Below are 22,088 nucleotides of genomic sequence, written 5' to 3'. Positions count from 1 at the left end.
ATAAAAAAACATGCCTCTAAAGGCGTCCTGAATGGTCTTGTTTTTTTAATGTATTTGAAAAGAAATAAGAATGGTTGTTTCCATATGTTAGAAAATATACTCATGTGATTTTGAAATGGGTGTGCTTAGGTCCTAGTCGATTGAGACTTAATCAAGTCTAAGTCAAATGATATAACATGTAAGAAAGAAAAAGAAAAGAAAATTTTGCACGGATCTCAACGTAAGATTCTACGAATATAGCATCGATTGAGACTTGGTTAAGTCCCATTTTGAAAAAGGTGTTCACATATTTTCTCACCTAGGAAATGAAAGCAAAACAAGCGGAAAAAAAGAGCGGAAAAATAAAACCAAGGAAAAGAAAAGGAACAAGGAAAAAATTGTTTAGGCTGCTAGTTATCTGACTGTTTCTGTTCATCAATCACCAGAGAGGAAATAAACACACCACTATCACTAATCTGCAAGCCCGCAGTACTGAAGAATGCCCTAGATGAGAACCATATCATATCATGATCCAAAATCAAGCATGTATGCGACATTCCCCAAAAATCTGTAATTATAAGACCAACAGAACAACTTACATCTGCAGATTTGAGTTTGAGGATACACCAAAAGAATACCTAAATGCATTTCTGGACAGGCTCTATATGCCCACTCTCCATATATCACTTGCCTTCTCTCTTTTGGGCCATGCACATTACAGCAACAACAAATAAAAAATGAAACGAACTCATGAACACATGTTTACGTCAAATGTCGTGGTGGCGGTGAGACCTGCTTAGGGTGCCCGTCACCGGTAACTAAGGTAAGAATCTTGTACTTATACGACCGCTGGAGATCTGCGACTGCATGGGTCCGGATATCAGTCTTGACTCCACTGCAAACTCTTATCATGTAAACCCGCTTTCTCAAGTTTCCTAATTCTTCTTCTACTACAACAAAACTGTTAATTCCTCTTCCACTGCAACAAAACTGTTAATTCTTCTTCCACTGCAACGTAACTGTTGGCCCACTCGTCGAATTCCTCTGACTCTTCTACTTCTTGCACCTGTTAAAGGAGGTGATTCTAAGTTAACTAAATTACCACACTAGCAAAGAGCAATGGCAAATATTCGGTAGCTAAATGGGAATAGACAATAGAGTGGACATGGATTATTCCTTGACTTTCAAAGTAGACTAGTGCCTGATTTATTTCCATAACAAATTCTCCAACAACAAAGAAATGCATAGGTAATTAATGTGTACATGCTGACAGGATTGTGCAAAAAAATGCAGGTTATTATTTCATAAGACAGTAATGGAATAGTAATTTAGCACTACCGAGACCCCTTTGACTTCTTTGTATTGGCTCAAGCATTGTGACAAATTGTAACATCTGAGAGTAGTGACAAGCATATGTTGCAGAGAGTAAAATGATTTTCACCACAGGCACCCCTTTGACTTCTTACTAATTGCTCAAGCATTGTGCGAAATGATAACATCTGAGATAGTAATGACAGGCATATGTTGCAGAAAGTAAAAAAGATCTTCAAAAGCATCATATAATGTTAATACCTTGTGGAAGAAGATCCATAGCTTTTTTTACTTTTCTTTCGAGGATGACGTTCATTCTCGCCATCCTCTTGATCACTCTTTTCATCACTCGTATCGACAGCTTCGTCCTTTTTATGCTCTGCCCTGGTCAAGCTTGCCAATCTCCTGGGAAGAAAAACATTGTAGTAATACTTCGCCAAATCCTTTGTTTCCTTCTGTCCGAGCTCCTTCAAGGCAATCTCCATGAATTTCTGATGTTTATTCTGAGGAATCAACTTGTCAACTTTTTCAAGTTTCCTTTTGAAAACTGTGGTCCATTGCTCTCCAACTTGCTCACCCATTGCGTCTAGCCCACAGTTTCTGAAAGCTTCCTCACCCAACTGATCCTTGATCCAGCTCCTTGCCTTCTTTACGTGAAATCGTACACAGTCCTCAGATCCAGGACAAGAACACTTACACTTGTCTACCAATCTTTTCCTCTTCTTCTCTGACTTGTCAGTTGCTGAGATATCCATGTTTAGTGGATAGACAACTGTGCCCAGTTTTGGTAAGGTTGCAGCTTTGTAATCATCAGTATATTCCACAGATGGAGCATTTTTCCACTCAGGGACAGAAGCTTGATGCTCGACAGGGTCTGTTCTAACACGTTTCAGCGGATAATTAGATAAGTAGCTGATCTTACAATTTAGCCTCTCCGGACTCCTGCTTTCCTGGCAACATGGAGAAGTGAATTAGACAGACTCGAGCAACAGTGATCAGATCAAAGAAAATTGGTTTTATAACTCAAGAAACATTTAATAAATAGAAAAGCATATTGCAAAACAAGCGATAGCAGTGCCAGAGTAATTTCATGCGGCAAATTTTGTTGGAATTATTCTTAACTTATTAGAAGGGTGGCCTAGTGCCAAGTCAGCAGGACTAGGATATTTAGCACGCAAGTGCGCTGCACAATCTGCATCTCTCGGCATAAAGACATGATTTAGCATGATTAAACCATAATAATCAAATCTTGGATAACCCTAGGACGACAAGTCCCATCTATTTTTCAAGCATGTTAAGTGTACAACCATAAATAAGCTCTTAGGACTAACACCTGAAAGGAGCATATGATATGACTTATTAATCCTTAAATGCAGCAACATCCATTGGCAGGGCTACACTACATGATCTTTCAACTGGATTGCTAATGTCAGAATTAATGAATGTGCATATTTCTCACCTGCCAAATCTGAACTACCATGGGCATTCAAGAACCACGATCTAGTCTGATGTGAACAGAACATTTGATTGAGATAGAAATCAAGTTTAGAAGGCCACAACATATTTTGATCAAAATGAGTTGGTGTCATGGGTAGTACATGCGCACCAAACAGACAACTGAGACATGTCCCCCGGGTAAAAGTTGCTTAGCACCGTTTATCTAAAATGCATTGATAGTTAAAAGATAACAGGCCACAAAAGCGAATCACCCCTATATATAGCTGGCCTCCGAGAGCAGCTAGATCCAAAAATTCAAACCTGCATTTCTCACAGAATCAAAAGCATATGCCCGTGTGGAATCAGCTCGGATGACCCAACGGATTCCACTGACATCATTCCATCTTTTACACAGATGTGTCATGTGTTACCACTCCTGCCAGTTTTTTCGCTTAAGCACCAAATAATATACAGTCGCCCATATTCACGCGTCAAAAATGTACAGACAGCTGGCCCAACTCCCGCGTAAAAACACAGCATAAGAATATGATGACGCCACCCTGTCAAAAGCACGCACCCCGACTAAGATAATCTGAAACAAAAGTATGGCATAAACACGGCCTGGTAAATTTATCGAGCGAACCAAACATCGATCCCGGTACATATCCTATGGCAACGCACAGGTTTGTAGGTACCAACCAATTCAGCATATCTACTATGATAGTTTGATATACATATGTGTTTTTTGTACACAATAAAATCTGGAATTTAGACACAAAATAAATAGCATAGAAAATATAGCAAATGTTGAAGCAATTTTTAAAAAAATGCAGCAGAGATTAAAAGGGGTGACATCAATTCAACATTTTATCTCATCAAAGCACACTAGTTACCAGTCTAGCACAAATCTGAGCTAATAACTAGTATTAATAGAATAGAATAAGATTCCATCTTGAAAGTAGTATAACTCCATGTCCAGCTTAGTCATAAAGGCATCATGAACTTCGCCCCTAAGTGGCATCAGAGTATCAGACAGACCAAGCTCTGGGGAAACTGGCAATAAATGAATGAAGAGACACGCCAATTCCTACCTAATTCTTGGACCATGGCGACTAATAACGGGGTGCCGTAACTAGTACAGAGAATCCTAACACGCAAGAAATGAGTGACCATCGCATCGCGCAGGCAAATCCTAGCGGCCGTAAATTCGCACAGGCAAACACAGAGCAGGTAATCCGGCGATTAGAGCAAGAGCAAACGCGTGCAATCGTTGGCGCAAGACCCACTCTAATCACCACAAGCAGCGACAGATCAAAGATCACCGAGCGCCAAGGCGGAATCATCGGCGGCGAGCCCCGAGTAAGGCCCCGCTCCAATCACACCCCGGTGCACCAAGGACATGGACGCCGCGAACCAAAAAACCCCATTCCGCACGCTCCAACAGGACGAATTCGCGCCGCCGCTTGGCGAGAGGCCTCACCTGCGGGTACGGGTAGTCGTCGTCGTTCGGGACGCGGGCGCAGCGCGCGCCGCGCACCGTGAGGAGCACCTCCCGCATCCGCCCCACGTCGCCGAGGCCGCGCCCGTGGCCCCGCCCCGCCTTGGCCGCCCACACCGCCCCCGCGGCCACGCGCCGCGCCGTCCGCACCGCGCCGACCGCGGCCTCCCGCGCCGCGACCGAGGCCCGGGTCTCGCGGCTCGGCAGCGAGGGCGGCGCCCCGTCGTCGTTGTCGCCGCGCCTGCGCTTCCTCGACGCCGACGGAGGGGTCCGCGGCGGGGGAGAGATGCCGCCGCCGACGGAGCCGGTGTACGGGAGGTCGGATCCGGCCATCGGGGGGCGCGGCGCTCCGCCGGCGAGGTGTTTGCGGGAATGCCCCCGCGGCGTGGGCTGGGGTTTTTGGCGCCTGGGGTTGGGTTGGTTCTGCAGCCGCTCTGCTCTCAAGGGTTTGTTCGGTTGGGGCACGTGAGAAAGGCAACCCCCCTCTCTTTCTTTCAAGATGGGAAACTTGGCATGTGACTTTAGAGTTTAGAATGCATGCTTGCCAAAAATTAGATCTAAAGAGTAAAGTAACCACGATGGCATTCCTTCAAAAAAATATCTAAAGGGTAAAGTAGCCTTTAATCACTGTTTGACCCAAAAAAATTTGTTTATGGTTTGAGTATGGTAAATGATTCCAGACGACTGACCGGCCGAGTTTTGCGCTGGTCGCCTCGTCACGCGACAGAAATAAACCAATCCAAAGGTGACACGTGCTCTTGCGGGTACAACCTTATCTCTTTCCTTTCTCTCCTTCGTTTTTCATCTCTCGCACAGTGCGTCTTTTTTCCATCTTACACGGGAGAGCTCCTCCACCGCAGCGGCTCGTGTCCAACTTTCTCCCTATTGTGGCCAGCGGAGCCATTGGTAAGCGGCCGAGCCAAAGTTGTGCTAGGCAGTCGAAATTTGGTTTGTTTGTGCCCGCCAGATCAGATAGCTGTTAGGTGGCCGGCCCAAATTTGTGTCGGCGGACCGACGCCTTGCCTCGCCATTTGAGTATTTATATGTGTTTTTTATTTTAGCAGCTAAATGCTGGTGTGTTACTACTCTTTACTCCCTTCGTCCGAGTTTATTATATCCCCTTGTATTTTCAATCAAATTTTAGCCATCTATATTGAAGGAAATATGCTCTATAGGCAATAATAAAGTTGTTATTTATATTTTCTTATATCATGATAAATCTTTATTATCATGGTAGAATTGTATTAATCGGAAACTTAGTACATGTGTGAATACATTGACAAACAGAGTGTCACTAGTATGCCTCTACTTGACTAGCTCGTTAATCAAAGATGATTAAGTTTCCTAACCATGGACAAGAGTTGTCATTTGATGAGCGGGATCACATCATTAGAGAATAATGTGATTGACTTGACCCATCCGTTAGCTTAGCACTATGATCGTTTAGTTTATTGCTATTGCTTTCTTCATAACTTATACATGTTCCTATGACTATGAGATTATGCAACCCCCGAATACAGGAGGAACACTTAGTGTGCTATCAAACGTCACAACGTAACTGGGTGATTATAAAGATGCTCTACATATGTCTCCGATGGTGTTTGTTGAGTTGGCATAAACCGAGATTATGATTTGTCACTCCGATTGTCGGAGAGGTATCTCTAAGCCCTCTCGGTAATGCACATCACTATAAGCCTTGCAAGCAATGTGACTAATGAGTTAGTTACGGGATGATGCATTACGGAACGAGTAAAGAGACTTGCCGGTAACGATATTGAACTAGGTATGATAATACCAACAATCGAATCTCAGGCAAGTAACATACCGATGACAAAGGGAACAATGTATGTTGTTATGTGGTTTGACCGATAAAGATCTTCGTAGAATATGTAGGAACCAATATGAGCATCCAGGTTCCGCTATTGGTTATTGACCGGAAGTGAGTCTCGGTCATGTCTACATAGTTCTCGAACCCGTAGGGTCCGCACGCTTAACGTTCGTTGACGATCAGTATTATGAGTTTATGTGTTTTGATGTATCGAAGGTAGTTCGGAGTCCCGGATGTGATCACGGACATGACGAGGAGTCTCGAAATGGTTGATACATGAAGATTGGTATATTGGATGGCTACGTTTGGACACCGGAATGGTTTCAGATAAATTCGGGCATTTACCGGAGTACCAGGGGGTTACCGGAACCCCCCAGTGAGTCATTGGGCCTTAATGGGCCATAATGGGAGAGAGGAGGAGGCAGACAAGTGGGGGCCGCCCTCCCCCCAAGCCCAATCCGAATTGGGGAGGGGGCCGGCCCCCCTTTCCTTCTCTCCTTCTCCCTCTTCCTTCTTCTCCTGCTCCAACTAGGGAAGGGGGGAAACCTACTCCTACTAGGAGTAGGAATCCCCCTTGGGGCGCGCCATATAGAGGGTCGGCCCTCCCCTCCTCCACTCCTTTATATATGGGGAGGGGGCACCCCATAGACACACAAGTTGACAGTTGTCTTAGCCGTGTGTGGTGCCCCCCTCCACAGATTTCCACCTCGGTCATATCGTTGTAGAGCTTAGGCGAAGCCCTACGTCGGTAACTTCGTCATCACCGTCACCACGCCGTCGTGCTGACGAAACTCTCCATCGGCCTTATGGATCAAGAGTACGAGGGACGTCACCGAGATGAACGTGTGCAGATCATGGAGGAGCCGTGCGTCCGGTACTTGGATCAGTTGGATCGTGAAGACGTTCAACTACACCAACTGCGTTACTAAACACTTGCGCTCTCGGTCTACGAGGGTACGTGGTCACACTCTCCCCGCTCGTTGCTATGCATCACCTAGATGGATCTTGCTTGTGCGTAGGAATTTTTTTGAAATTACTGTGTTCCCCAACAGTGGCATCAGAGCCAGGTCTATGCGTAGATGTTATATGCATGAGTAAAACACAAAGAGTTGTGGGCGATAATAGTCATACTGCTTACCAGCATGTCATACTTTGATTCAGCGATATTGTTGGATGAAGCGGCTCAGACTGGTTCTACCAATGTGCTTCGCACACAGGTGGATAGTGGGTGTATGTTTCTCCAACTTTAGTTGAATCGAGTGTGACTACGCCCGGTCCTTGTTGAAGGTTAAAACAGCAAACTTGACGAAAAATTGTTGTGGTTTTGATGCGTAGGTAAGAACGGTTCTTGCTAAGCCCGTAGCAGCCACGTAAAACTTGCAACAACAAAGTAGAGGACGTCTAACTTGTTTTTGCAGGGCATGTTGTGATGTGATATGGTCAAGACGTGATTATATAAATTGTTGCATGAGATGATCATGTTTTGTAACCCGGTTATCAGCAACTGGCAGGAGCCATATGGTTGTCGCTTTATTGTATGAAATGCAATCCCCATGTAATTGCTTTACTTTATCACTAAGCGATACCGATAGTCGTAGTAGCAATAGTTGGCGAGACGACAACGATGCTTCGATGGAGATCAAGGTGTCAAGCCGACGATGGTGATCATGACAGTGCTTTGGAGATGGAGATCAAAGGCACAAGATGATGATGGCCATATCATATCACTTATGTTGATTGCATGTGATATTTATCCTTTATGCATCTTATTTTGCTTAGTACGACGGTAGCATTATAAGATGATCTCTCACTAAATTTCAAGGTACAAGTGTTCTCCCTGAGTATGCACCGTTGCTACAGTTCGTCATGCCGAGACATCACGTGATGATCGGGTGTGATAAGCTCTACGTTCACATACAACGGGTGCAAGCCAGTTTTGCACACGCAGAATACTCGGGTTAAACTTGACGAGCCTAGCATATGCAGATATGGCCTCGGAACACTAAGACCGAAAGGTCGAGTGTGAATCATATAATAGATATGATCAACATAGTGATGTTCACCATTGAAAACTACTCCATCTCACATGATGATCGGACATGGTTTAGTTGGTACGGATCACGTGATCACTTATATGATTAAAGGGATGTCTATCTAAGTGGGAGTTCTTAAGTAATATGATTAATTGAACTTTAATTTATCATGAACTTAGTACCTGATAGTATTTTGCATGTCTATGTTGTTGTAGATAAATGGCTCATGTTGTTGTTCCGTTGAATTTTAACGCGTTCCTAGAGAAAGCTAAGTTGAAAGATGATGGTAGCAATTACACGGACTGGGTCCGTAACTTGAGGATTATCCTCATTGCTGCACAGAAGAATTATGTCCTGAAAGCACCGCTAGGTGCCAAACTCGCTGCAGGAGCAACACCAGATGTTGTGAACACCTGGCAGAGCAAAGCTGATGACTACTCGATAGTTCAGTGTGCCATGCTTTACGGCTTAGAACCGGGACTTCAACGATGTTTTGAACGTCATGGAGCATATGAGATGTTCCAGGAGTTGAAGTTAATATTTCAAGCAAATGCCCGGATTGAGAGATATGAAGTATCCAATAAGTTCTACAACTGCAAAATGGAGGAGAATAGTTATCTCAGTGAACATATACTCAGAATGCCTGGGTACCACAATCACTTGACTCAGCTGGGAGTTAATCTTCCAGTTGATAGTGTCATTGACAGAGTTCTTCGATCACTGCCACCAAGCTACAAAAGCATCATGATTAACTATAACATGCAAGGATTGGATAAGACGATTCCCGAGTTCTTCGCAATGCTAAAAGCTGCGGAGGTAGAAATCAAGAAGGAGCATCAAGTGTTGATGGTCAACAAGACGGCTAGTTTCAAGAAAAATGGTAAAGGGAAGAAGGGGAACTTCAAGAAGAACAGCAAGCAAGTTGCTGCTCAAGTGAAGAAGCCCAAGTCTGGACCTAAGCCTGAGACTGAGTGCTTCTACTGCAAAGGGCCTGGTCACTGGAAGTGGAACTGCCCCAAGTATTTGGCGGAAAAGAAGGATGGAAAAGTGAAAGGTATATTTGATATACATGTTATTGATGTGTACCTTACTAATTCTCGTAGTAGCGCCTGGGTATTTGATACTGGTTCTGTTGCTAATATTTGCAACTCGAAACAGGGGCTACGGATTAAGTGAAGATTGGCTAAGGATGAGGTGACGATGCGCGTGTTGGGGAACGCAGTAATTTCAAAAAAAATCCTATGCACACGCAAGATCATGGTGATGCATAGCAATGAGAGGGGAGAGTTTCATCCAGGTACCCTCATAGACCGTAAGCGGAAGCGTTATGAGAACGTGGTTGATGTAGTCGTACGTCTTCACGACCCAATCGATCCAAGTACCGAACGTACGGCACCTCCGAGTTCAGCACACATTTAGCTCGGTGACGTCCCACGAACTCCGATCCAGCAGAGCTTCGAGGGAGAGTTCCGTCAGCACGACGGCGTGATGACGGTGATGATGATGCTACCGATGCAGGGCTTCGCCTAAGCACCGCTATGATATGACCGAGGTAGATTATTGTGGAGGGGCACCGCACACGGCTAAAAGATCAACTGATCAACTTGTGTGTCTTGTGGTGCCCCTGCCCCCGTATATAAAGGAGCAAGGGGGAGGCCGGCCGGCCCTAGCAGGGCACGCCAGGAGGAGTCCTACTCCCACAGGGAGTAGGATTCCCCCCTTTCCTAGTTGGACTAGGAGAGAAGGAAGGGGGGAGAGGGAGGAAGGAAAGGGGGGTGCCGCCCCCTCTTAGTCCAATTCGGACCAGAGAGAGAGGGCGCGCGCGGCCAGCCCTACTCTCCCCTTTCTCTCTCCACTAAGGCCCAATAAGGCCCATACCTTTACCGGGGGGTTCCAGTAACCTCCTGGTACTCCAGTAAAATCCCGATTTCACCCGGAACTATTCAGATGTCCAAATATAGGCTTCCAATATATCGATCTTTATGTCTCGACCATTTCGAGACTCCTCGTCATGTCCGTGATCATATCCGGGACTCCGAACTACCTTTGGTACATCAAAACACATAAACTCATATTACCGATCGTCACCGAACTTTAAGCGTGCGGACCCTACGGGTTCGAGAACTATGTAGACATGACCGAGACTCGTCTCCGGTGAATAACCAATAGCGGAACTGGATGCTCATATTGGCTCCTACATATTCTATGAAGATCTTTATCGGTCAAACCGCATAATGGTATACGTTGTTCCCTTTGTCATCGGTATGTTACTTGCCCGAGATTCGATCATCGGTATCTCATACCTATTTCAATCTCGTTACCGGCAAGTCTCTTTACTTGTTCCGTAATGCATCATCCCGCAACTAACTCATTAGTCACAATGCTTGCAAGGCTTATAGTGATGTGCATTACCGAGAGGGCCCAGAGATACCTCTCCGACAATTGGAGTGACAAATCCTAATCTCGATCTATGCCAACTCAACAAGTACCATTGGAGACACCTGTAGAGCACCTTTATAATCACCCAGTTACGTTGTGACGTTTGGTAGCACTCAAAGTGTTCCTCCGGTACTCGAGAGTTGCATAATCTCATAGTCATTGGAACATGTATAAGTCATGAAGAAAGCAATAGCAACAAACTAAACGATCATCATGCTAAGCTAATGGTTGGGTCAAGTCAATCACATCATTCTCTAATGATGTGATCTCATTAATCAAATGACAACTCATCTATATGGTTGGGAAACATAACCATCATTGATTCAACGAGCTAGTCAAGTAGAGGCATACTAGTGACATTCTGTTTGTCTAAGTATTCACACATGTACTAAGTTTCCAGTTAATACAATTCTAGCATGAATAATAAACATTTATCATGATATAAGGAAATATAAATAACAACTTTATTATTGCCTCTAGGGCATATTTCCTTCAGTGTCCCACTTGCACTAGAGTCAATAATCTAGTTCACATCGTCATGTGATTTAACACCAATAGTTCATATCTTTATGTGATTAGTTCACATCTCCATGTGACTAACACCCAAAGGGTTTACTAGAGTCAATAATCTAGTTTACATCACTATGTGATTAACACCCAAAGAGTGATCATGTTTTGCTTATGACAGAAATTTAGTCAACGGGTCTGCCACATTCAGAGCCATATGTATTTTGCAAATTTTCTATGTCTGCAATGCTTTGCACGGAGCTACTCTAGCTAATTGCTCCCACTTTTAATATGTATCTATATCGAGACTTAGAGTCATCCAGATCGGTGTCAAAGCTTGCATCGACGTAACTCTTTACGACGAACTCTTTGTCACCTCCATAACCGAGAAACATTTCCTTATTCCACTAAGGATATTTTTGACCGCTGTCAAGTGATCCACTCCTGGATCACTATTGTACCCTCTTGTCAATCTTATGGTGAGGTACACAGTAGGTCTGGTACACAGCATAGCATATTTTATAGAACCTATGACTGAGGCATAGGGAATGACTTTTCATTCTCTTTCTATTTTTTGGCGTGGTTGGGTTTTGAGTCTTTACTCAACTTCACACCTTGCAACACAGGCAAGAACTCCTTCTTTGACCGTTCCATTTTGAACTACTTCAAAATCTTGTCAAGGTATGTACTCATTGAAAATATATCAAGCGTCTTGATCTATCTCTATAGATCTTGGTGCTCAATATGTAAGTAGCTTCACCGAGGTCTTTCTTTGAAAAAACTCCTTTCAAACATTCCTTTATGTTTTCCAGAAAATTCTACATTATTCCCGATCAACAATATGTCATTCACATATACTTATCAGAAATGTTGTAGTGCTCCCACTCACTTTCTTGTAAATACAGGCTTCATGTCAAGTCTGTATAAAACCATATGCTTTGATCACTTTATCAAAGCATATATTCCAACTCCGAGATGCTTGCACCAGTCCATAGATGGATCGCTAGAGCTTGCTCACTTTGTTAGCACCTTTAGGATCGACAAAACCTTCTGGTTGCATCATATACAACTCTTCTTTAAGAAATCCATTAAGGAATGCAGTTTTGACATCCATTTTCCAAATTTCATAAAATGCGGCAACTGCTAACATGATTCGGATAGACTTTTAAGCATCGATACGAGTGAGAAAATCTCATCGTAGTCAACACCTTGAACTTGTCGAAAACATTTTTGTGACAATTCGAGCTTTGTAGATAGTAACACTACTATCAACGTCTGTCTTCCTCTTGAAGATCCATTTATTCTCAATGACTCACCGATCAATGGGCATGTCAATCAAAGTCCATACTTTGTTCTCATACATGGATCCCATCTCAAATTTCATGGCCTCAAGCCATTTTTGCGGAATCTGGGCTCATCATCACTTCCTCATAGTTCGTAGGTTTGTCATGGTCTAGTAACATGACTTCCAGAACAGGATTACCGTACCACTCTGGTGCAGACCGTACTCTAGTTGGCCTACAAAGTTTGGTAGTAACTTGATCTGAAGTTTCATGATCATCATCATTAGCTTCCTCACTAATTGGTGTAGGAATCACTGGAACCGATTTCTGTGATGAACTACTTTCCAATTCGGGAGAAGGTACAATTACCTCATCAAGTTCTACTTTCCTCCCACTCACTTCTTTCAAGAGAAACTCCTACTCTAGAAAGGATCCATTCTTAGCAACAAAATATCTTGCCTTCGGATCTGTGATAGAAGGTGTACACGAAAATTTCTTTTGGGTATCCTATGAAGACGCACTACTCCGATTTGGGTTCGAGCTTATCAGTTTGAAACTTTTTCACATAAGCATTGCAACCTCAAACTTTAAGAAATGACAGCTTTGGTTTCTTGCCAAACCATAGTTCATATGTGTTGGAGATATGCCGTAGAGGCAATCATGTATGATGATATTTCCTATGTGTTTATGAATAAAGATAGTCCTTAGACATTATCAATGATGTGTATCAACAAGTACGTGACTTGTTTGTGGGACTATGCATTGTATGATGACTGTCCTAAAAGGTCCCTAGACGAAAGGGCTGTGTGGACGCGCAACCAACTAGACTAGCATATGACACGGTCGACGCTTGGTCTCACTAGCCATGGAGCATTGGATGCTAACCAGATAATATGGACTTGGAAGGATCTGGTCGGATTCGACGTAGTTGGATCCGAGTCGAGATAAGGTCCGAGTTGGACAGACCCAACTATGAGACGCAGTGATATGTCATATGTGAGTCTCTAGTACAACATATGTTCTATGTCCTAAGACCTGAGCTGACGCATGTACTCGGGATGGTGACAGACTTGCTTTGGGCCGACCAAACGCTACTCCGTAACTGGGTAGTTATAAAGGTAGGTTTCAGGTTTGTCCAGACCCATGCCGCGAGACGTGGTCGAGCAAGATGGGATTTGCCCCTCCGATCAGGAGAGATATACTTTGGGCCCCTCGTGCGATCCGACCAGGATAAGCATGGCCATGCGACAAGGATTATGAGATAATCCGGTTTGTGGTCGGCAACACTGGAACGAGAAAGAGGTCGGGCTAGCACAAGGATGACAGACTCGCCTTGAGCCCGACAACATATATCGTGTGGCAAAAGGAATGGAAGTGTGATGTACAGGTTCGCCTAACCAGCTTCATCGTCTGCTTGGTGGTTGGCATGCCTTGCTAGAGGCCGCTACCAATCATGTAGTCCGGAGGTGATCCGAACTGCGACCAAGCCGGCTTGAACCTAAGGGGTCGCGCGCTTAAGGGAAGGAACCTATGAAGTCGGATCCGAGGACACTAGTCGAATGTGATCCGAGCTGTATTCAGATTCTGGCTGAGTAGACTTATGGGCTTTAGGGTCCGTGCGAGGCCCAAGTATTGAGCCCGCGATGGACGCCTATATAAAGTAGGGTGCGGCACACTCATGCGGTTGATCACTTCGGCGCTGTCACTAGGGTTTGCATGTGTTGCGAATAGACACCTCCACTCGCCGCCGGTTGTGTGATCGGACCTAGCAGTCCGCCGCGCGATGTTCCTGCACGTGCGGATACCGTTAGAGGCGGTGCACTTGCGCCGCTCCCGCGAACCTGTATGTGGGAACCGATTACCGGTTGTACGAGGGAGATCGGACGAGGAGGAGACGATCCACGCGGACGTGCTGCCCCAACTCTTCTTCTGCTGCACAGCACTGCGCGTCTAGTGGTAATGAACTGTGATCCATCTCCCGTAGCATCTTCTTGGTTGTTCTACGCGTAGGAAGATTTAATTTGCAGTCGACGCACCCTACCGTAGAACCCAACAATACGGTGTCATCTCAACGGATTTAGATGGTGCCCTATTTAATGTGAATGCAGTTGTCTCTAATGCATAACCCCAAAACGATAGTGGTAAATCGGTAAGAGACATCATAGATCGCACCATATCCAATAAAGTATGATTACAATGTTCGGACACACCATTATGCTGTGGTGTTCCAGGTGGCGTGAGTTGCGAAACTATTCCACATTGTTTCAAATGAAGACCAAACTCATAACTCAAATATTCGCCTCCGCGATCAGATCATAGAAACTTTATTTTCTTGTTACGATGATTTTCCACTTCACTCTATAATTCTTTGAACTTTTCAAATGTTTTAGACTTATATTTCATTAAGTAGATATACCCATATCTGTTCAAATCATCTGTGAAGGTCAGAAAACAAAGATACCCGCCGCGAACCTCAACACTTATCGGATCGCATACATTAGTATGTATTATTTCCAATAAGTCAGTTGCTCACTCCATTGTTCCGGAGAACGGAGTCTTAGTCATCTTGCCCATGAGGCATGGTTCGCAAGCATCAAGTGATTCATAATCAAGTGATTCCAAAAGTCCATCAGCATGGAGTTTCTTCATGCGCTTTACACCAATATGACCTAAACAGCAGTGCCACAAATAGGTTGCACTATCATTATTAACTTTTCATCTTTTTGGCTTCAATATTATGAATATGTGTATCACTACGATCGAGATTCAATAAAACATTCACCTTGGGTGTATGACCACAGAAGGTTTTATTCATGTAAACAGAATAGCAATTATTCTTTGACTTAAATGAATAACCGTATTGCAATAAACATGATCCAATCATATTATGCTCAAGCAAACACCAAATAACATTTATTTTAGGTTCAACACTAATCCCGAAGGTAAAGGGAGTGTGTGATGGTGGTCTTATCAACCTTGGAATCATTTCCAACACACATCGTCACCTCGTCCTCAACTAGTCTTTGTTTATTTTGCAACTCCCATTTCGAGTTACTACTCTTAGCACCTGAACTAGTATCAAATACCGAGGGGTTTGCTATAAACACTAGTAAAGTACACATCAATAACATGTATATCAAATATACCTTTATTCACTTTGCCATCCTTCTTATCCGCCAAGTATCTAGGGCAGTTCCACTTCCAGTGACCATTTCCATTGCAGTAGAAGCACTCAGTTTCAGGCTTGGGTCTAGCTTTGGGCTTCTTCATGGGAGTGGCAACTTGCTTGCCCTTCTTCTTGAAGTTCCCTTTCTTTCCCTTGCCCTTTTACTTGAAACTAGTGGTCTTCTCAACCATCAACACTTGATGCTTTTTCTTGATTTCTACCTTCGCCGATTTCCGCATCACGAAGAGCTTTAGGAATCGTTTCCATTATCCCTTGCATATTATAGTTCATCACGAAGTTCTAGTAACTTGGTGATAGTGACTAGACAACTCTGTCAATCACTATCTTATCGGGAAGATTAACTCCCACTTGATTTAAGTGATTGTAGTACTCAGACATTTTGAGCACATGCTCACTCGTTGAGCTATTCTCCTCCATCTTGTAGGCAAAGTACTGTTAGAGGTCTCATAACTCTTGACACGGGAATGAGTATGAGATACCAATTTCAACTCTTGGAACATCTTATATGCTCCATGGTGTTCAAAACATTTTTGAAGTCCCGGTTCTAAGCCGTAAAGCATGGTGCACTAAACTATCAAGTAGTCATCATACCGAGCTTGTCAAATGTTCATAACATCTGCATCTGCTCCTGCAATAGGTCTGTCACCTAGCGGTGCATCAAGGACATAATTCTTCTATGCAGTAATGAGGATAATCCTCAGATCATGGACCTAGTCCGCATCATTGCTACTATCATCTTTCAACATAGTTTTTCTCTAGGAACATATAAAAAATGGGGAGCTACATCACGAGCTATTGATCTACAACATAGTTATGCAAATACTATCAGGACTATGTTCATGATAAATTAAAGTTCAATTAATCATATTACTTAAGAACTCCCACTTAGATAGACATCCCTCTAGTCATCTAAATGATCACGTGATCCAAATCAACTAAACCATGTCCAATCATCACGTGAGATGGAGTAGTTTTCAATGGTGAACATCATTATGTTGATCATATCTACTATATGATTCACGCTCGACCTTTCGGTCTCCAGTGTTCTGAAGCCATATCTGCATATGCTAGGCTCGTCAAGTTTAACCCGAGTATTCCATGTGTGCAAAACTGGCTTGCACCCGTTGTATGTGAACGTAGAGCTTATAACACCCGATCATCATGTGGTGTCTCGGCCCGACGAACTGTCGCAATGGTGCATACTCAAGGAGAACACTTATACCTTGAAATTTAGTGAGAGATCATCTTATAATGCTACCGCCAAACTAAGCAAAATAAGATGCATAAAGAATAAACATCACATGCAATCAAAACATGTGACATGGTATGGTCATGATCATCTTGCGCCTTTGATCTCCATCTCCAAAGTATCGTCGTGATCTCTATCATCACCAGCATGACACCATGATCTCCATCATCTTGATCTCTATCAACGTGTCATCACATGGTCGTCTCGCCAACTATTGCTCTTGCAACTATTGCTCTTGCAACTATTGCTCTTGCAACTATTGCTCTTGCAACTATTGCTCTTGCAACTATTGCTATCGCATAGTGATAAAGTAAAGCAATTATTTGGTGCTTGCATCTTATGCAATAAAGAGACAACCATAAGGCTTCTGCCAGTTGCCGATAACTTCAACAAAACATGATCATCTCATACAACAACTTATATCTCATCACGTCTTGACCATATCACATCACAACAAGCCCTGCAAAAACAAGTTAGACGTCCTCTACTTGGTTGTTGCAAGTTCTACGTGGCTGCTACGGGCTGAGCAAGAACCGTTCTTACCTACGCATCAAAAACCACAACGTGGTATAGTGATTGCTTTTTGATCTTCAGAAAGAACCCTGTTCATTGAATCCGATTCAACTAAAGTTGGAGAAACTGACACCAACCAGCCACCTGTGTGCGAAGCACGTGGGTAGAACCAGTCTCGTGTAAGCGTACGGGTAATGTCGGTCTAGGCCGCTTCATCCAACAATACCGCTGAATCAAGAATCAACTAGTGACGGCAAGCAATATGTATATACCCACGCCCACAACTCATTTGTGTTGTACTCGTGCATATAACATCTACGCATAAACCTGGCTCAGATGCCACTGTTGGGGCACGTAGTAATTTCAAAAAAATTCCTACGCACATGCAATATCATGGTGATGCATGAAGGAAATATGCCCTAGAGGCAATAATAAACTTATTATTTATTTCCTTATTTCATGATAAATGTTTATTATTCATGCTAGAATTGTATTAACCGGAAACATAATACATGTGTGAATACATAGACAAACATAGTGTCACTAGTATGCTTCTACTTGACTAGCTCGTTAATCAAAGATGGTTAAGTTTCCTAACCATAGACATGAGTTTTCATTTGATTAATGGGATCACATCATTAGGAGAATGATGTGATTGACTTGACCCATTCCGTTAGCTTAGCACTTGATCGTTTAGTATGTTGCTATTGCTTTCTTCATGACTTATACATGTTCCTATGACTATGGGATTATGCAACTCCCGTTTACCGGAGGAACACTTTGTATGCTACCAAACGTCACAACGTAACTGGGTGATTATAAATGTGCTCTATATGTGTCTCCAAAGGTACTTGTTGAGTTGGCGTATTTCGAGATTAGGATTTGTCACTCCGATCGTCGGAGAGGTATCTCTGGGCCCACTCGGTAATACACATCACTATAAGCCTTGCAAGAATTGTAACTAATGAGTTAGTTGCGGGATGATGTATTACGGAATGAGTAAAGAGACTTGCCGGTAACGAGATTGAACTAGGTATTGAGATACTGACGATCGAATCTCGGGCAAGTAACATACCGATGACAAAGGGAACAACGTATGTTGTTATGCGGTTTGACCGATAAAGATCTTCATAGAATATGTAGGAGCCAATATGAGCATCCAGGTTCCGCTATTGGTTATTGACTGGAGACGTGTCTCGGTCATGTCTACATAGTTCTCGAACCCGTAGGGTCCGCACGCTTAACATTCGGTGACAATTTGTATTATGAGTTTATGTGTTTTGATGTACCGAAGGTAGTTCGGAGTCCCGGATGAGATCGGGGACATGACGAGGAGTCTCGAAATGGTCGAGACGTAAAGATCGATATATTGTACGACTATATTCGGACATCGGAAAGGTTCTGAGTGATTCGGGTATTTTTCGGAGTACCGGAGAGTTACGGGAATTCGCCGGGGAGTATATGAGCCTTGTTGGGCTTTAGGGGAAAGATATAGGAGAGGCTGTGATAACCCACAAGTATAGGGGATCGCAACAGCTTTCGAGGGTAGAGTATTCAACCCAAATTTATTGATTCGACACAAGGGGAGCCAAAGAATATTCTCAAGTATTAGCAGCTGAGTTGTTAATTCAACCACACCTGGAAACTTAGTATCTGCAGCAAAGTGTTTAGTAGCAAAGTAATATGATAGTGGTGGTAACGGTAACAAAAGAGTAATGAAAGCAAAGTAATATTTTTGGTATTTTGTAATGATTGTAACAATAGCAACGGGAAAGTAAATAAGCGTAAACCAGTATATGGAAAGCTCGTAGGCATCAGATCAGTGATGGATAATTATGCCGGATGCGGTTCATCATGTAACAGTCATAACATAGGGTGACATAGAACTAGCTCCAATTCATCAATGTAATGTAGGCATGTATTCCGAATATAGTCATACGTGCTTATGGAAAAGAACTTGCATGACATCTTTTGTCCTGCCCTCCCGTGGCAGCGGGGTCCTAATGGAAACTAAGGGATATTAAGGCCTCCTTTTAATAGAGAACCGGAACAAAGCATTAGCACATAGTGAATACATGAACTCCTCAAACTATGGTCATCACCGGCAGTGGTCCCGATTATTGTCACTTCGGGGTTGCCGGATCATAACACATAATAGGTGACTATAGACTTGCAAGATAGGATCAAGAACTCACATATATTCATGAAAACATAATAGATTCAGATCTGAAATCATGGCACTCGGGCCCTAGTGACAAGCATTAAGCATAGCAAAGTCATAGCAACATCAATCTCAGAACATAGTGGATACTAGGGATCAAACCTTAACAAAACTAACTCGATTACATGATAAATCTCATCCAACCCATCACCGTCCAGCAAGCCTACGATGGAATTACTCATGCACGGCGGTGAGCATCATGAAATTGGTGATGGAGGATGGTTGATGATGACGACGGCAACGAATCCCCCTCTCCGGAGCCCCGAACGGACTCCAGATCAGCCCTCCCAAGAGGTTTTAGGGCTTGGCGGCGGCTCCGTATCGTAAAACGCAATGATTTCTTCTCCTCTATTTTTTTCTCCCCGAAAGCAAATATATAGAGTTGGAGTTGGAGTCGGAAGGTCTCCAGGGGGCCCACGAGGTAGGGGGCGCGCCCTAGGGGGGGCGCCCCCCACCCTCGTGGACAGGGTGTGGGCCCCCTGGTCTTCATCTTTGGCGAGGATTTTTTTATTATTTATTGTAAGATATTCCGTGGAGTTTCAGGTCATTCCGAGAACTTTTGTTTTCTGCACATAAAACAACATCATGGCAATTCTGCTGAAAACAGCGTTAGTCCGGGTTAGTTCCATTCAAATCATACAAGTTATAGTCCAAAACAAGGGCAAAAGTGTTTGGAAAAGTAGATACGATGGAGACATATCAACTCCCCCAAGCTTAAACCCTTGCTTGTCCTCAAGCAATTCAGTTGACAAACTGAAAGAAATAAAGAAAAACTTTTACAAATTCTGTTTGCTCTTGCTGTTGTAAATATGTCAAGCCAGCATTCAAGTTTTCAGCAAAGATTATAACTACCCACATTTGCAATAATTCTCAGGTCTCATGATTACCCATATCAATAGCATAATCAACTAGCAAGCCATAATAATAAATCTTGGATGACAACACTTTCTCAAAACAATCATAATATGATATAACAAGATGGTATCTCGCTAGCCCTTTCTGAGACCGCAAAACATAAATGCAGAGTACCTTTAAAGATCAAGGACTGACTAGACATTGTAATTCATGGTAAAAGAGATCCAATCATAGTCACACCCAATATAAATTAACAGTGATGAATGCAAATGACAGCTGCGCTCTCCAGCTGGTGCTTTTGATAAGAGGGTGATGACTCAACATAAAAGTAAATAGATAGGCCCTTCGCAGAGGGAAGCAGGGATTTGTAGAGGTGCCAGAGCTCGGTTTTGAAATAGGGATAATTAATATTTTGAGCGGTATACTTTCATTGTCAACATAGCAACTAAGATATGGCGATATCTTCCGTGCTACACACATTATAGGTGGTTCCTAAACAGAATGGTAAAGTTTATACTCCCCCTCCACCAACAAGCATCAATCCATGGCTTGCTCGAAACAACGAGTGCCTCCAACATACATCAAGTCCCAGGGGGAGTTTTGTTTGCAATTAATTTTGATTTAGTTTGCATAAAGCATGGGACTGGGCATCCCAGTGACCAGCCATTTTCTCGTGAGTGAGGAGCGGAGTCCACTCCTCTTGAGAATAACCCGCCTAACATGGAAGATAAGGGCAGCCTTGGTTGATACATGAGCTATTCGAGCATACAAAACAGAATGTTTATTTGAAGGTTTAGAGTTTGGCACATACAAATTTACTTGGAATGGCAGGTAGATACCGCATATAGGAAGGTATAGTGGACTGATCTAGAATAACTTTGGGGTTTAAGGGATTGGATGCACAAGCAGTATTCCCGCTTAGTACAGGTGAAGGCTAACAAAAGACTGGGAAGCGACCAACTAGAGAGCGACAACAGCCATGTACATGCATTAAAATTAATAAACATTGGATGCAAGCATGAGTAGGATATAATCCACCATGAACATAAATATCGTGAAGGCTATGTTGATTTGTTTCAACTACATGCTTGAACATGTGCCAAGTCAAGTCACTTAAATCATTCAAAGGAGGATACCACCCCATCATACCACATCATAACCATCTCAATAACATGTTGGCATGCAAGGTAAACCATTATAACTCATAGATAATCAAGCATGGAACAAGCAACTATGATCTCTAATTGTCATTGCAAACATGTTTATTCATAACAAGCTAAATCAAGAACGATGAACTCATCATATTTACAAAAACAAAAGAGGTCGAGTTCATACCAGTTTTTCTCATCTCAGTAAGTCCATCATATATCATCATAATTGCCTTTCACTTGCATGCCCGAACGATGTGAATAATAATAAGAGTGCACATGCATTGGACTAAGCTGGAATCTGCGAGCATTCAATAAATAGGAGAAGACAAAGCAATATGGGCTCTTGGTTAAATCAACAATAAAGCATATAAGAGCCACTTCAACAATTTAATCATGGTCTTCTCCTACTGACCCCCAAAGAAAAGAAAAGAAATAAAACAATTTACATGGGAAAGCTCCCAACAAGCAAAAGAAGAACGGGAAATATTTTTGGGTTTTCTTTTTAATTATTATTACAGCAAGAAAAGTAAATTACTACTAATTTTTTTTGGTTTTCTTAAGGTTTAACAAACACACAAGAAGAAAACAGGAAAAAGA

At 43.0% G+C, this 22,088-nt stretch overlaps 1 protein-coding gene across 1 annotated transcript; it reads right to left on the bottom strand.

The window, feature by feature from the left end:
* Nucleotides 1-526: 526 nt before the first annotated feature.
* Nucleotides 527-4,685, bottom strand: LOC125511252. The gene is made up of 3 exons (XM_048676581.1): nt 4,208-4,685; nt 1,552-2,240; nt 527-1,045 (listed from the first exon to the last, which is right to left on the bottom strand). Exons 1-3 carry the CDS (start codon nt 4,556-4,558, stop codon nt 1,033-1,035), a joined length of 1,053 nt encoding a protein of 350 aa, XP_048532538.1. The 5' UTR covers nt 4,559-4,685; the 3' UTR covers nt 527-1,032.
* Nucleotides 4,686-22,088: the final 17,403 nt, after the last annotated feature.

The sequence above is a fragment of the Triticum urartu genome, chromosome 5 (assembly GCF_003073215.2).
Source record: "Triticum urartu cultivar G1812 chromosome 5, Tu2.1, whole genome shotgun sequence".
Taxonomy (NCBI): Eukaryota; Viridiplantae; Streptophyta; class Magnoliopsida; order Poales; family Poaceae; genus Triticum; species Triticum urartu.
This window is presented reverse-complemented; position numbering and strand designations above follow the sequence as displayed.